The sequence below is a fragment of the Vanacampus margaritifer genome, chromosome 18, assembly GCF_051991255.1.
Source record: "Vanacampus margaritifer isolate UIUO_Vmar chromosome 18, RoL_Vmar_1.0, whole genome shotgun sequence".
In the NCBI taxonomy this organism is placed as follows: Eukaryota; Metazoa; Chordata; class Actinopteri; order Syngnathiformes; family Syngnathidae; genus Vanacampus; species Vanacampus margaritifer.
In genome coordinates, this window is record NC_135449.1 from 12,005,503 (window position 1) to 12,020,921 (window position 15,419).

Sequence of the window (15,419 nt, forward strand, 5' to 3'; positions counted from 1 at the left end):
TGCTTCCTTCATACGTGTGTGTGTGTGTGTGTGTGTGTGTGCAGTAGAGACAGTCAAAACACAGGACAGTGAGAGATGGATTGAGGAAGTAAATCTCCTCGTGGCCGCCATCATCACTCGTCCCCAGGAATGACTTCACTTTGTGTGCCTGATTTTAAGTTGAGGGCGGAACCCAAGGTGAACTAATGCCTTGAAGAAGGCTGTTCTTTTGATGTGTATTAGCCCGGCTGACCTTTAAGTCGCAGGATGTGTAGCTCCATGTGGTCCGGGCCCGCACGGCGACAACATAATGCTGACATGCAATAAAAAAAAATAAAGAGTCAGGACAAAGAGGCAAAGGTTGCACTTGGCATGGAACTCCTCATCCTGTCTCCTTAGCAACAGTCACACCGTCATGAACACATTCCATCCCCCCCCCACCATCACCACCACCACAGTCTTCCCCCGTGTGTCTAAATGTCGGAGAAATGTTTACAGCCGTCGTCAATAGCACCCGGTGTGAATCTATAATTCCCCGTGCCTCCTGTTCCTCGTGCTCGCCACCATCCGTAAACAGAATGAAATAGTGCAGCATAAATATTTAATTTTTTAATGGCGGCTGAATGTAATTCACCTTTCCCGCTTGGACTGGTAATAGAAATACTTCTACACTGCTGTGACAGCTTTCAAACACAGGCAGTTGAACTTGCGGATTGATTCCTGGCCTTAGAGGTGCCGCTGCCTTCGGGCTACGCGGTGGCCTTTGCAGCGATTTAGACCGTCACTAAGGAGCAACTCAAAACTCAAAAATGAAGCTTCGTGAAGCACTTGCAATATTTTTTTTTACTCCTCTAGATGGTGATTTTGGTTTAAATTTGCTAGTGCAAATTGGAATTAATTACATTTCCAATGCATCTTTAAACCAAGAGTGCCATCTATGAGAGTCCCAAAAATTCACAAGTGCTTCATGAAGCTTCGTTTGTTTCAATATTTAAAAAATGTATTATTTTTTTTTTTTTAGATTCTAATGAAACTTAGTGTACCTGTTGATAGTGATGGAGCAACATGAAATCAAAAAAATTGGGTCAATCGTAGCAGGGGTTTGGAAGCTACATCCCACTGAATTTTGACAAAAAGGGGCGTGGCCAATTTCCTTTGAATCCTTATATCGCAGGAACTACAGGGTCAATCTTCACAAAACAGGTCTCGTTGGAAAGAGAATTCAACAAGGATTTGAAGGTTTGCATGTTTTAGTAACCTGCCCTTTTGACCTTTAAGTTGACCTTGTGGGCCACTTGACCTTCAATAAACATTAATTTCTTCAGGTATCAAACTTGATTTGAGTCCTTACAAAAACAAACTTCACAATAGTTTATTTTCATTTATTTTAAAGAAGTCCACCTTGTTGTAAAAGTCAATATCAATTAGTATATTAATGTTTATTTTGAAGGACATATTGTAAAAAAAAAAAAAAAAGGTTAATTTTATTTGACAATGGCGATTAACACAAGGTAAGCAGAGATGCATTTATTTTTTGGGGAGCCTCAGCTTGCAGCTTGTACATTATTTCTGTTGATGTTATCAGTGTAATAACAATGTAATAACAATGTAATGAATGTTGTTAGTTCTCTCCCATTCGCAATTATCTGCAGCTTTACCACTTTGGTAATTAGTGAACATTTTGCTTTCTTGAATTCATCATCAACGGTGCAATGTCCTTCCCTGGCACTCAACGATACTTGCGTGTTAATCTACATATCATTTTTTGGGGGAACTGCAAGTTGTATTTAATTGTAGCATTTTGTAATACTGAATTCCAAGTTGTAGGCTTCCATTCTATATAAAACATTTGCACTTATATGTTCATATAATGGATGGATGGAAGTTGATATGGTCTTAGATCACTCAAAATCCTATTTCTTTAAAGACCATTTTGTCTTCTTTCTCTTTTTTTTTCTCCCCCGCACTCCCATTTGGCAGGTCCTGATGCTTTTAGACGGCAATGCGGACGCATTCCTCCGCCAGCGTCTGCCTGTGCTCTCCTCCTTGTCTCAGCAGGGCGGGGAGGCCACCGCCTACGTGTGCCAGGACTTCACCTGCTCACTGCCCGTCACCGAACCCGCAGAACTGCGCCGGCTCCTGCTGGTCGACCACGTGAAGATTAAAGCTGAATGAGCACTTAAAGACTTTTAGCGAATGAGCTTTGAACACTCGACTTACAGTGTTTGGAAAACAATTAATTTAATGATTTCATGTATCTGCTACATAGAGCCGATTATACTGTAAGGAAAGCTTATTCTAAATATGAAGCGCTTGTAGCCTTTTGTGACTGCTCAGAAGGAAGTCGCGTACTTTTAATAGAACTTAACCTCGCGTTGAACCTACTTTTTTTTTTTTTTGCAACGGAATGTCTTTTATTCTGTTCTCGCTTGCATGCCACATAGATCTGGCAGCACTTGCCTCCTCGTCGGAAATGTGCGTGTATGTATGTGACTTAATGTGTAATCACATCAGCATAAGCGAGCCGCATTGTCGTGAGACCCCCCACTCTTAAACTTGCTTTCTCTCTCGTTTAATCGACAGCGATCTCGAACGCACCATGTCGACGAAGCGAGCTTTACGGTAAGGATTTGTGAGATATTCATGGAAGAAAGCCTTTGGGTGAAGTTGGAGATAAGTTATAATGGCAGGCGTGGAAAGTCATATTGCGGACACCCGTCTGGCTGTCATTCTTGTGTGATGACTGACAGACAGGTAAACAACTTTATTAGAGCCTGAGGATCAGCCGGTGGAATTGCTGTGTTAATTCTTCTTCTTCATTTCAACAAAGAAATTGCCTTTTGGGGGCATGTCAACATGCATCTGTATCCTGGTGAGCAAATGTAAGCATTTAGGGGTCCCAAATACAGCAGTTTATCCCCAAAATTCTGTATTATTCTGCAGTTTGTCACTATTTTACTCATGACTGCCACCTCTGGCCCAAAGCGTAACTGCAGCATCTGTGTCAGGCTCGTTCATGGTGCGCGCGCAAGTACGATGTAAAAGCGACAGCTACAGTTGACTGACAAAGACATGACTTCAAATGAGGTAAGAAAAACTCCGCCCCCTCCCTAAAGAAACTGTGGCGGGTGAGGGTCCGCACACTCTACTATAAAGGGAAGATAAAAAAGCATCCATGATGTAGAAAAAGCTTTAATATTACCTTTTTAAACTGCACAATGCACCTTTAAGTCTTTTTTTTTTAGGGGAAGTCAACCTCTTCAATATTCTTTACAATAATAATAATAATTGCATTATATTTATAGGCACCTTTCTAGACACTCCAGGACACTGTACAATTTGATTAAAAGTGATTTAATTAAAAGCACTTTCAATAATAATAATATCAATGATAATAATAATATGTTCTAAGTTGCCCCACTAGTCTAAAGTGTTCTGACGAATATTGCATTTGTGGAATATGACAGCAAAATCCACCGTTTTTCATCCTAGGGGCAGCCATTTTGCAACTTGATGTCAACTCAAAATGACATCCCAGTCACTCAGATAACAGCCAATCACGGCTCACCTGGTGTCTGAAGCTGAGTCGTGATAGGTCGTTTCCTGCAACTGTGATGTCATTTCCAGTCGACAATAAGTGACAATCCCTGAGATGGATAAATACAGGTGGATTTTGCTGCTTAATTCACATTCCATGAACGCAATAGTAAGCAGAGTACCGTGTTTATAGTAAAAGTAACACCAAGGAACTTTTCAACCTTAATAAAATATTTTCATAACTCTACTGATGAAAGATCGACTTAAAACTAGTTGAATGGTACTTTTGCCATGGCCTGAGGCCGTCTGAATCATTTTTACTGGCACTAAGCAACTTTGAGGAGGATGGTAGACACAAAAAAAATACAAATGTGCTGACTTTATGGCATACGTGACTTCCCCCCTTCCTCATTCGTTACAAATACGGAAGTCAATTTGAATGTCGGCGCATGATTACTGCTTTCCTAGCAGAAGCTGCAAAATAACTGAAAAGTTTTGTCTGAGGAGACGAAAAATAAAAAGGGAAGCTACCCAGATTAAAAAACAGCCAAAGATCAACCGGCTTTCACTCGCTGGCGTGAGTTCAAAAACCACACAATGCGCTTGTCCTCATGGGAAATGTGGTCTTCCTTCAGGCATAACAATACCACTTTTGTCCATTTAGCGCCGCCATAATCAATGTAAAGTAAAAGTTCCTTGGTATTCAAGATTTTACACACCGCAGTTAAAATGCATTTTTCACAAGCCATTTTTTAAAATGTGTTTAATACTATATTCTTGATTACTGACAACAGTCAGCTATAAGATACCAGCTCACCAAATGAAATTAATTTTCATTCAAAATGTCTTCATGATATAAATTGTTATGGACTTCACTGTCCACATACTATATTTAATAAATGATCTGACTTATGTATTCCTTTCTACCTTGTGCAAATCAATCTCAAATGAGAAAAGTCCAGCTGCGGGAAAGTGATTGTGTCCCAGTTGTCTGCCGTATTCCCCTTTTGTACTATTTATACTCCTTACACAGAGAAATCCCCTCTCGTTGTGTGGAATGCCGGCAGGCTGAAAGAAGGTAATGTAAACTCTGTGTGACTTAGCATTGTAGGGAGAAGGGCCACATGGGAATGCTCAGTGCATGTGTGTTTCTATGCGAGTGTACGAAAGGAGACAGATGGGCTGCTGATGGTGAGGCGAGGGAGTTTGGCTCCCAGGTTCCTGCTCTGGGCTGTGGAAGCGAAGGAGACAAACAAGATGTTTCATCCTGTCACAGTAGGAACGTCGTATCACTCTCCCCGCCTGAGGAAATTTGCCACCTTATCCACTTGCGTTTCTTCATAATTTTTTTTTTTATAATAATAATGCAAAATACCTCTAAGTGCAATTTAAGGCACATTCCCTTCGTTTTTAACATGGACAGTGGATTACAAAATAGCATAGGTCCACAGTATTGAAAATAAAATAAAGAAAAGCAAGCAAGCCAAGCAACAGCTGTCAATCTACAGTGTGTTGCCAGCCAGGCACCTGATGCTAACGCTAACAGCTAGCTCTCCGCCGGAGACTTGTACTGTATCATACAATGACGGCGTAAATAACTTGTGGTTTCTTCGCATCCTAGAGTAGCTACTAAATATATTTTCAGGGTGGCATTATTATAATGGTGGTAGAAAATATGTAATTTCAATAAAAACGATAATGCAAGCGGAAATGTCAAAAGGAAGTCAAGTTGGCGTTAACGCCACCATGCAGGCCGACTTCAAAGTAAAGTCCACTAAGGCTGTTGCATTGGTGTCAATGTATTATTTGGTCAGCTTTATTTTGAAGGGGGCGTATGTTTGCGGCTTCCCCTTTTTCTTTTGGTGGAAGGAGCAAGTGTTTTCTAGTCAAAGGGCTCAAGTCCAAGTGAAGTCACAAGTCATTGTTGTTAAAGTCCAAGTCGAGTTGCAAGTCTTTTAACATTTTGTCAAGTCTAAAGTCTGAAACAGGCTGCAGTAAAGGCCTGGAAAAGCATTTTAAACTAGAGAATGCACCAGACTGGTGAAGTCGAGGGGTCTCATGCTTGATGCACTTATTGCAAATTAGGGTTAACACATCTAAATATACCATGAAACTGAACGATGGAATTCTGTACTTAAGCAAGAAATACCTCTATAAACTTGACTTTAAAGTGACACCTGACCTGATAACTACTTGTAGACAGTATTCACAAACATGTTTAATTAAATGTAAATTGATTCCTCTTTTTTCTGGGTCAGGTTCCAGTTTATGTTGACAAGAATGTTCGTACTCTTTACCTTAAAGAACGGAAAAAAAAAATACCCTCTTTAATACTTCTTCAGCTTATTCTTTGGCTCAGTGGTAGAGTGGTCATCTCCCATCCGTGAGGTTGTGGGTTCAATCATCACCACTGCTCCCAGTCAGCAGCGCCATGCGTGGCAGCAGCCGACCACCATTGGCTTGTGAATGAGTAGTTATCATTTGAGGCTTTGTAAGGTGCTATAGCTAAAAAAGTGCTATATTAATAGCAGTCCGTTTGTCTGTTTCATCCTACAAATCCTTTGAAACAAAAAATTCCATTTTTCTCAACCAGTATTTCTGGTGTAGAAAAACACAACTTCCAACAAGTACTATTCCAGAAAGTTCCGACAGAAACTATATGACTAACAGTTAAAAGGTACGAACTAATGAAGTGGGTGGGGGTTGGGGAATCAGTTTTAAATTTGTGCTGGTGCATCCATCCTACTCCATCTTTGTGGTGGCAGGATCAGGACCATGTGCAGCCTGTTATTTTTTATTTATTTATTTTAAACAGCTGAATAAGTGATAATAGCTTGCTTTGATCTTTTTGTTGCCAGGTCATCCTACTATGTAGTGCGAGACAATTTGGATGAAAAAAGAAAAAAAGTTTTGTCTAAGGCTGCACTCGTGTGCCTGTTTCCAGATTTGGCTGCTGTGCCTCGTGCCTGCCTGTGTGATAATGAGGCCACAGGGGGGCTGACAACAGTGACACACTAACTTGAAGAAAGGAGAAGCGTTCAGTGAGTTCAAAAAGATTCCGATGCGTCTTACACGCTCAAGAAAATTTCATTTTTCTGTCAGGAAAGGGCTGATTTCGGAAAGTTGCTGCACTTTGTTTCAAACTTTGAATGAGATGATGAGAACAATTGTAAAATTCACGTGTTATGAGAATGAATCTGAAGAGTATTATTTTGAAATCTAAACATTTTGGATGAGATTATTTAATAGAATTATTTTTAATAGAAACCCATATTAGCTGTACACAAGCTTACCATATGTTATGAGTGGGTGGATGCTCAAAAAGGAGCCAGCATTTAACACAAAAAAAAAAGCGATTATCCTACATCGCCTTAAATTATGCCATCTGATGATTTTAATTTCATTTACTGCCAATGACGGCTTTAAACGTAAAAAAATCATTTTAACTATTTATATTAGTTTAACATTTGTTTCCACTTTTGTTAACAATAATATGAAAACCTAGAATTGCTTTATTGTACATTTAGAACAGATATTAAATTTGTGATTAATCGCAAGTTAACTAGTGAAGTCATGAGATTAATTAAGATTAAAAACTTTAATCGCCTGACGCCCCAAATTTTTAATAATATTTTCTTTCCTGTTTTTTATTTATTTATTCACTGCCGTTGACGGCACTAAACGTCAAAATTTTAATTTGAACTATTTCTATTAGTTAAATTTTTTTTCCACTTTTGTTAACAAGAGTATGAAAGCCTAGAATTTTTTATTGTACATTTAGAACAGATATAAAATGTGTAATTAATCGTGAGTTAACTCGTGAAGTCATGCGATTAATTACAATTTAAAAAAAAGAACCGCCTCTTGCTCCTAATTTTTAACAATCTTTTTTAAAAATGAATTTATGGCAGTGAATGAGTTAATATTCATCCAATGCTGAAACTGATCCAGATTGCACAAACTTTTGATTGTGTTAGTTAGAGGCATTTTAATTTTCATAACATGCCCGAGAATCTACCCCACAATAACCGACATAGTCTTGACCTCATCATCTTCCAATGTCTCAACATCACTGCATCCCATATTATGGATGTACAGTAATGTTCTCTGATCACAGTTGCATTTTCTTTGAAGTGTCTGTTTCCTTATGATAAGCACTCTTATCTTACTTAAAAAGCACATCATTATTCAGTTCAAAGCTTTCAAAGAACTGTTAATGAGTTGTCGTTATCCAAAGTGCGTATAGATGCAAAAAACGTCAAAATTAAAATACAGAATATCTTTGAATAAATTACACCGGTTAAAATAAATCATGTGTGGTCATCTGAGAGTTCAAGAGAAAGTGCCGCCAGGCGGAGAGACACTCGAGGAAAAAAAGAAAGAAAAATTAATATTCACAATGCTATCTACTGTACATATGAAAAAAAATAAAAGAACAAAGTAATTCAACCGCATTGGCTGCTGTTGAATTTCGCTGGTGGTGTATTTAAAGAAAAAGGTCAACAAACGGATAGAAAATGAAGTCAAGGTCCATTTCTCGGCTACGTCAGTGCCCCGTTTCTCCCCTTCAGTGTTGCCAGGTCTGGATAAACATGACAGACGTAGCAAGACAACAGAATTGGATCATGGCTCAAGCTGTATCGGCTACAAGAGCATCACAAAAGCAGTCATGAGCAGCCGAGTGCATCCAGTAAGACGCCTCCGGGCCAGTTGGGCGACCAGTCAGCGTGAGGGCAGGCGGAGATAGAGTTGTCCACACTGTCTAGATTGAAATAAATAAATGAACGAAATGGGTCAGAGGAGACGTTGGATTGTTAACTCATTCACTGCCATTGACGGCTATAGACGTCAAAAATTCATTAGAACTAGTTCTATTAGTTTTTTCCACTTTTGTTAACAAGAGTATGAAAACCTAAAAAAAAAAGATTGTACATTTAGAACAGATATAAAATTTGTGATTAATCTGAGTTAAATAGTGAAGTCATGCGATTAGTTATGAATAATTGTAATCGCCTGACGCCCCTAATTTTTAATATTCTTTTGTTCTTTTTTTAAAGTTTTAATCATCTTTTCTTTTCTTTTTTTTAAAGAAAATAAAAGATGATTAAAACTTTTATTTTTAATTAATTAATTAAATTAATTTTTTTAATTCATTTTTAATATTCTTTTGTTCTTTTTAAAAAAAGTTTTAATCATCTTTTCTTTTCTTTAAAAAAGAAGAAAATAAAAGATGATTAAAACTTTAAAAAAATAATATTAAAAATTAGGGACGTCAAGCAATTAAGTTTTTTAATCATAATTAATCGCATGGCTTCACTAGTTAACTCACGATTAATCATGAATTTTATATCCGTTCTAAATGTACAATAAATATTTTTTTCTAGGTTTTCATACTCTTGTTAACAAAATGTTAAACTAATAGAAATAGTTTAAATGAATTTTTGATGTCTATAGCCGTCAATGGCAGTGAATGAGTTAATCAGTCTTTCCTTTTTATTTTGGCTTGTTTTAGTTTCCTATTAGTGAACATTCAATAAGATAGCAGGTTATATAATGCAAAGTCAGACATTAACAATGGCCCGAGCTCACATATATAATTATGAATTTCATTATGTCTTCACTAGTTCATCCACAGGTATGCCTACATATACAGTAAAATTTTGTATTTTAAGTATTGTTTTCTAAATGTACAATAAATATTTTTTTCTAGGTTTTCATACTCTTGTTAACAAAATGTTAAACTAATAGAAATAGTTTAAATGAATTTTTGATGTCTATAGCCGTCAATGGCAGTGAATGAGTTAATCAGTCTTTCCTTTTTATTTTGGCTTGTTTTAGTTTCCTATTAGTGAACATTCAATAAGATAGCAGGTTATATAATGCAAAGTCAGACATTAACAATGGCCCGAGCTCACATATATAATTATGAATTTCATTATGTCTTCACTAGTTCATCCACAGGTATGCCTACATATACAGTAAAATTTTGTATTTTAAGTATTGTTTTAAATTAGCCGCTTGGACAGAAATGTATGGTCAAAAGAAATGAAAACAATAGACTGCAACTATTATAATTTTGGTTGCGAATGTAGTTAAGTGCTGAGGAGGCCTTGCTGGTCCTTACCGCTTGTTTATACCCATTTTAAAGAACATTTCACGGTATCTGGTTAGTTGCAACTCAATTCACATGCCCTCACTATACATTGTGTGCAGGAAGCAGAGGAGTATTCATATGTATGATAAGAAGATGAGATGAAATAAGGAGAAAAGGGCAGATGACGCCAACAACAGGGAGCCATCAGGTCAGTAATTCAAAGTCAGGAAAAATATGAGATGGGTTTCCATAGAAAACATTATATTGATTTCTTTTGTATTATCTTATGTGTAATTTTACTGCCTTAGAATATTGCTGTGTTGTGTGGAATGAAAAGACAATTTTTTCATCTTCTACATTGCACCAGAATGTACAGTAGCTTGGTGGACATAAATCAGGGATTCTGCGGTTCATTTAAAAACATTAAAAGTCATCAAATGGAATGACATTAAAACGCATTAAGTATGATTTCCAGAGGAATTAAAAAAATAAATGCAATTGTAAATGTAAAAACATTGTTCATGCTTTATTTTACACACAAACTTGTGCAACACAATTTATCAGTGATAAATGTGATCAAATATATATTTGTGGGGGCGAGTGACTAGTTGACAAGTTGCTTCATGTTCCAAATTCAGTTTGCTCTGACTGATTTTGAAAGGAAAAATGTACTATTCCTTTCACCAATGTCCAACATCAAACACTAATGCCACCTGGTAGCAGAAAACTACATCAACACAAATCTATGAATCAGTGTTTCACACTCTTTTTAACGTCAAATAACTTGAATGAATGAATTCCTATTACCGTATCAGTAAATACTTTGTGTTTGGTATTTGATAACCACAGTTGTCCACTTTTTTGTTAATTAACAAGAGTACATTTAGAACTGATATAGCGTGCGATGAATTCATGCTTAATCGCGGGTTAACTATTGAGATCATGTGATTTAATTATGAGTAACCCTAACAAATTATTGAGGGTTAAGCTTAGTGGGTAAAAGTTTGTATTTTACGGAATGATGTGTTTACATCGGGAACATAATCCTAATATATTGCATGGAATTTACCTTATATTATCTCGTTGTTTCAAAAATGCTGTATATCTACTATATAAACTACATATAGTTCAATCCACAGAAGTACTGCATGTGGGAAATATCTGAGAACAAATCAGCATTTTATCATTTTGCCAGAGTGAACCCTCCACCCCTATCTCTTCTCTTCTGTCTATAGATTTATCATGTGTTGCCAGGCCCCATTTTGTGTAGCGGCATGTAAGGTAAGTAGAGCGATGGAGGCTGAGGGGGGAACGCGCAAACTAGTTCATCATGGTAGCCTAGTTAGGCCAAAGCACAGAGAAAGGTATGCTCATTAAATCCCTTCTGACCAACCTCGCCATTTCTCCACTTTCTTATCCACTTGTAGTTTTGCAATACATGCGAAACTTGCATATCGCCACCTGAGACGACAATGTACGGCATTTTAAAATGAATTTTCTAGTACAAAAGTCACCTTCTGAACGGCAAACTACGAGCAGTACGATGTGATGATTGTAGTACAAAGTTAGCCGTCCTCATAATTGCCGCTGAGTCTAGTGTTAAAAGTTCAAATTTAGTACTGACAAGAGCATTTCAATATATTAGAAAGTCATCATAAATGTAATTTATTCAAACCTGTATAAGATGAGTTTCACTTTTTGAATCGAACTACTGAAATAAATGAACTTCCATATTCTAATTTATTCAGCTGCACCTTAAATTTATGCGTTCTACCAAGTTATCCATATTCAATATTACTGTGCTTGCTTGCATTTCAAAAAATCCTTTATATAATACTAAACATTACAAAAAAAATACAGTACGTGTGACTTGGACTCTTTCCTACATTGCAATCAATGACATGTTTTAATGACATCACATAAAGTACATGTGACCCATGTCAGTTCTGAACCTTTGGTTTGCTTATTCAGTATATATTTTTTCCTGCTTACACTGTCATGAAGTATATCTGAACTGGGCCATATGAGAAAGAAAAAACGTGGAATTGGGTCACTTAAACTATTTACTGTATAATAAATCCAGCCCTACTTTTATGCCAATAACTTTACATTTTTAATTGGAGTTTAAAGGTTGAATTGTCACACCGCGGTGAGGGTGTCTTGTCATTTCCTGTTTTATTGTGAAAAGTCTGACTCCTCTCGTTTCAGGTCACTTGCCCTTCCTCGTGTGGTGTCTGTGTCAACCCTGATCCCTGATTGTTTCCACCTGTTCCCCATCACCCTCATGTGTTAAATAGTCTGCGTTTTCCCTGTCTTGTGCCGAAGTGTTTTCGTTTGAGCCACTGAAGCCTGCCATAGACCACAGCCTTGATATCCAATTGCCTTGTTGCCTTTATTTGCCTTGTCTCGTGAGAGAACCTTTGTTTGTAATTTTGTATAGCTTAGTTTCGTTTAGTCATAGAGTGATTTTTGTTTTTGAATGTAGTTGTGAACTTCCTCCCTTTTGGAGCGCTTTCAGTTAATGTTTGTATAGTCTTTATTTTTTCCCTCTCATTGAAGAGCTTTTGTTTTGTTAATTAAAAGCTGCTTTACCCTCCACCTCTTCCTCTGCGTCTGAGTCCAAAAACAGCCTCGTTGTGTCATGAATGACGGATGTTATGACATGATGGGATTTGATCAGACACTTGTAACAACATTATAATTTTTTTTTAATTTATTAAATAATAATAATAATTTATATATTTATTTTTATATTTAATTTATATATTTATATTTATTATATAAATAGTAATAATTTATAAAATTATTATTATTTTTCATAGTATTCCGTCTTTAAAATATTGGAGTTGTGCATTTTGCTAAATAGATGACTAATTGAAACAATTAACCGTTTTGCGCTACTCCACTGTCCGGCCCCTCTCTGGCACCGATTCCGGGGTACGGGGGTCGGGGTGGGGAGTGTCTGGGGGTTTGGGGGCTAGGTTGTGGTGCTGAACTGACTGCTACACTATTCCACTATGTTGCCTTTGCACTCTTAATTCTGCTGACATGCTCATACCCATCTTCATATATTCATATTTGATGATTGAGAAAAATGTGGGCAAAGAAGAGTAGATGAGGCAATTGTGGTAGTCCAGGAATTAAGGCAATAAACCATCAACTCTATGTATCGTAATTTGCAATCATTGGGCACTTAACCTGATGATTAACATAGTTTAGCCGCTAGATCAAAATTTGTATCCCAAATTTGAATAAATCACTTGGAAAATTGGTTAATTATGTAAGAAAAAAAAACACACAAAGTCTTCCTACATCTCTTTCCTCCCCCACATTTCAAGTTTTGCATAATCCTAATCATCACTAAGTTTTTTGTTTTTTGTTTTTTTGTGGCTGTGGGCGTGGGTCACCCCCAAATCATAAAAAATTCCGATTTGTAGCCGATGTCTTATCGTCTTTACTGTAGTCTAAGCTAATGCATTAGCAGAGTTATAATTACAGTACAGTAAATAAATATGTACATTAAAAACGCAATACGCCATAAGTATAAAACTATCACTTGAAATGGTAAGTAGTGGTAACTGAACGCATCTTCATGTGCTGCGTGACGATGTATTCTCACGAGTCACGACGCTGTGCGAACTAGCTTATTGCATGCTAACCTGGCCTGGAAAAATGTCAGGATGATGGTGAATACTTTCTGTAGTATTAGTTACTTTAGTTCTCAGTTACATCAGCAGAAAAGGAATTTACCTTGTGGATGACCTAAATCTCTATTTATGTCTGTCTGTTTATTTATTTCCTTCTCTTTTTTTCTTTTTTTCTTGAGGGAGCTCAGTATTGTTCATTTGGTAATTTTACCGATTCGACATGTCATCATCATTGCTCTCTCTCTTTTTTTATTGTATTTAATTTTTTTTAATTTTGTATGTGTATGTGCGTGTGCATGTGTGCGTGCGTGTGAGTGTGTACTCATTAGTTCACCTAAAACCTATTAAAAATCCCATACCGTTCATCTAAACCGAATACTTCAGAATCCAGCTAGAGTCGTGAGGTTGTCAGGAGACCCGAGAAAGGATCAAAGATAAGAAAGGAAAGTGAAAACCAGCACCGACCAGAAATGACCTACTACCCACCGGGTTACCAACCAGAGTCTTTCACCAACCGCAGAAACATTTACATTTCAACAAATTAGGGAGACCTCAAGAGACCAAAGGAGAGACTGAGGAAAGGAAGGAAAGAAGGATAGACGAAGCAGAGTGAGATCCACAGACATCAGCTTCCACCGATTCAACGACCAGAGGAAGAAGCAGATTGTGTTTGAGTTTCGATAGGTGCTGGTGTGGTGGATCTGGCATGCATGAAAATCTCCACCAAAGAGAGGAGCCGTCGACCCCGTCCAGGACAGAGCAACCACAACCCCCCAGGGCCCCCCAGGCCACGGCAGCGCCAAGGGACAACCCCCGGGGCCCGCAGGGGCCACCGGCCGGAGAGCAAACCCAGGAGCGCCCCCCACCCCAACACGGCCCGCGCCCCCAACCCAAGGCAGCAGGACGGGGCACGGCAACGGCAGGCCCGCCGTGCCCCCCCCCCCCACCAATCACCAGACCCCGACCCCCAAACCCCAGGGACCCCCCGCACCCAGGCATTGGTGCCGGAGAGGGGCCGGACAGCGGAGCGGCGAGAGCACCCGCGCCCACCCCACCTCCAGCCGCGTGGTGGGACGGAACACTGGTGCCAGAAGGGGAGATGGGAGCACCGGGGGACGGGCGGCACCCCCGAACCCCAAGGCCAGCGGGGAAAGGCCCCGGTCGTCACGCCAGCGTACACGGATAGGGGACCGCAGCACAGCTTAATACTGCGGCCCAACCGATAGCCCCCCCCCCCCCAATTGTGGGGTGCATTAAAATTGGAGGGGAGTTGTAGGGCGAAGACGGTGTCTCCACAGATGATCCTTTCCAGATTTAGGAATTTTTTTAGGAAGCCTTTCGACATTTCCATATTTCTAAGTGATAAATGTTGAATATCAGGATTGTCGTAAACTGAGGACTGCTTGCATACCAAACAATTTCTTGCTTATGTTTTGGTCGCCAACAGTCATGCAGTGGTAACAAGAGATCGCCTTTTTGATTTGGGCTGTCATTGTTTGGCCCAGATAGTTTTCACTTGGACAATTAGATCATTTTGTTTTTCATACAATAATATGATGGAAGAGCCAGGTGTTTCTAACTAGCAGACTCTGTAATATGACAGCCTGACCATCTTGCAGATCTCATCAATTATTTTAGGGCCAAACATTATTAGTCGGTTACAGTTAAGGTAAACTATGATTCCGTGTGTGGTCAATTATGTAATACGGTCTATTAACCCACACGAAAATCCCACCAGGTCACATCTGCAAACTTCTTCACAAGCTCCTGGCGTCTTGAGACAAAGACTGATAAAGTGAATTCCTTTTTGATGAGACTTCTAAACTCTATAAACAGAGGTGTGACCACAAAGAACATGGATAAAAGCTGCGGATCATTTTTCTTCTGGATGCTTTGCAGCCGGGAGGGAACACTTTGTTATTATTATTAGGAGTGTCAAAATTAGTGTGTTAATTTTGAGTTAATTTAATGTTCTTTTAACGCCACAAATTTTTATAACGTGCAATTAATCACAGCCCCTTACTTAAAAAGCCTGTATTTGGGGAATTACAGTCGCAACGCAGTAGACACGTCCTCGTCAAAATTTTGCAGAAAGAAATTGAATAATATTGCATATATTTGTGGTCAAGTTGTATTTTACCATTTTTAAAATGTGCACAATT

General features: G+C 38.5%; 1 protein-coding gene across 2 annotated transcripts in view; it reads left to right on the forward strand.

The window, feature by feature from the left end:
• The window catches only part of spata20 (spermatogenesis associated 20), a 45,001-nt gene extending 32,793 nt beyond the window's left edge, over positions 1 to 12,208 (forward strand). Inside the window, exons 16-19 of one of the 2 annotated variants that reach the window (XR_013289262.1) lie at positions 1,960 to 4,093; positions 6,461 to 6,557; positions 9,730 to 9,818; positions 10,846 to 12,208. Coding sequence is in view for 1 of the 2 variants with exons in the window: in XM_077551302.1 (XP_077407428.1) it covers positions 1,960 to 2,154 (195 nt within the window). In the remaining variant the exon portion in view is untranslated. Of the gene's footprint in view, positions 1 to 1,959; positions 4,433 to 6,460; positions 6,558 to 9,729; positions 9,819 to 10,845 lie in introns of those variants that run through there. The other variant, XM_077551302.1, reaches the window with a different exon arrangement.
• Positions 12,209 to 15,419: the final 3,211 nt, after the last annotated feature.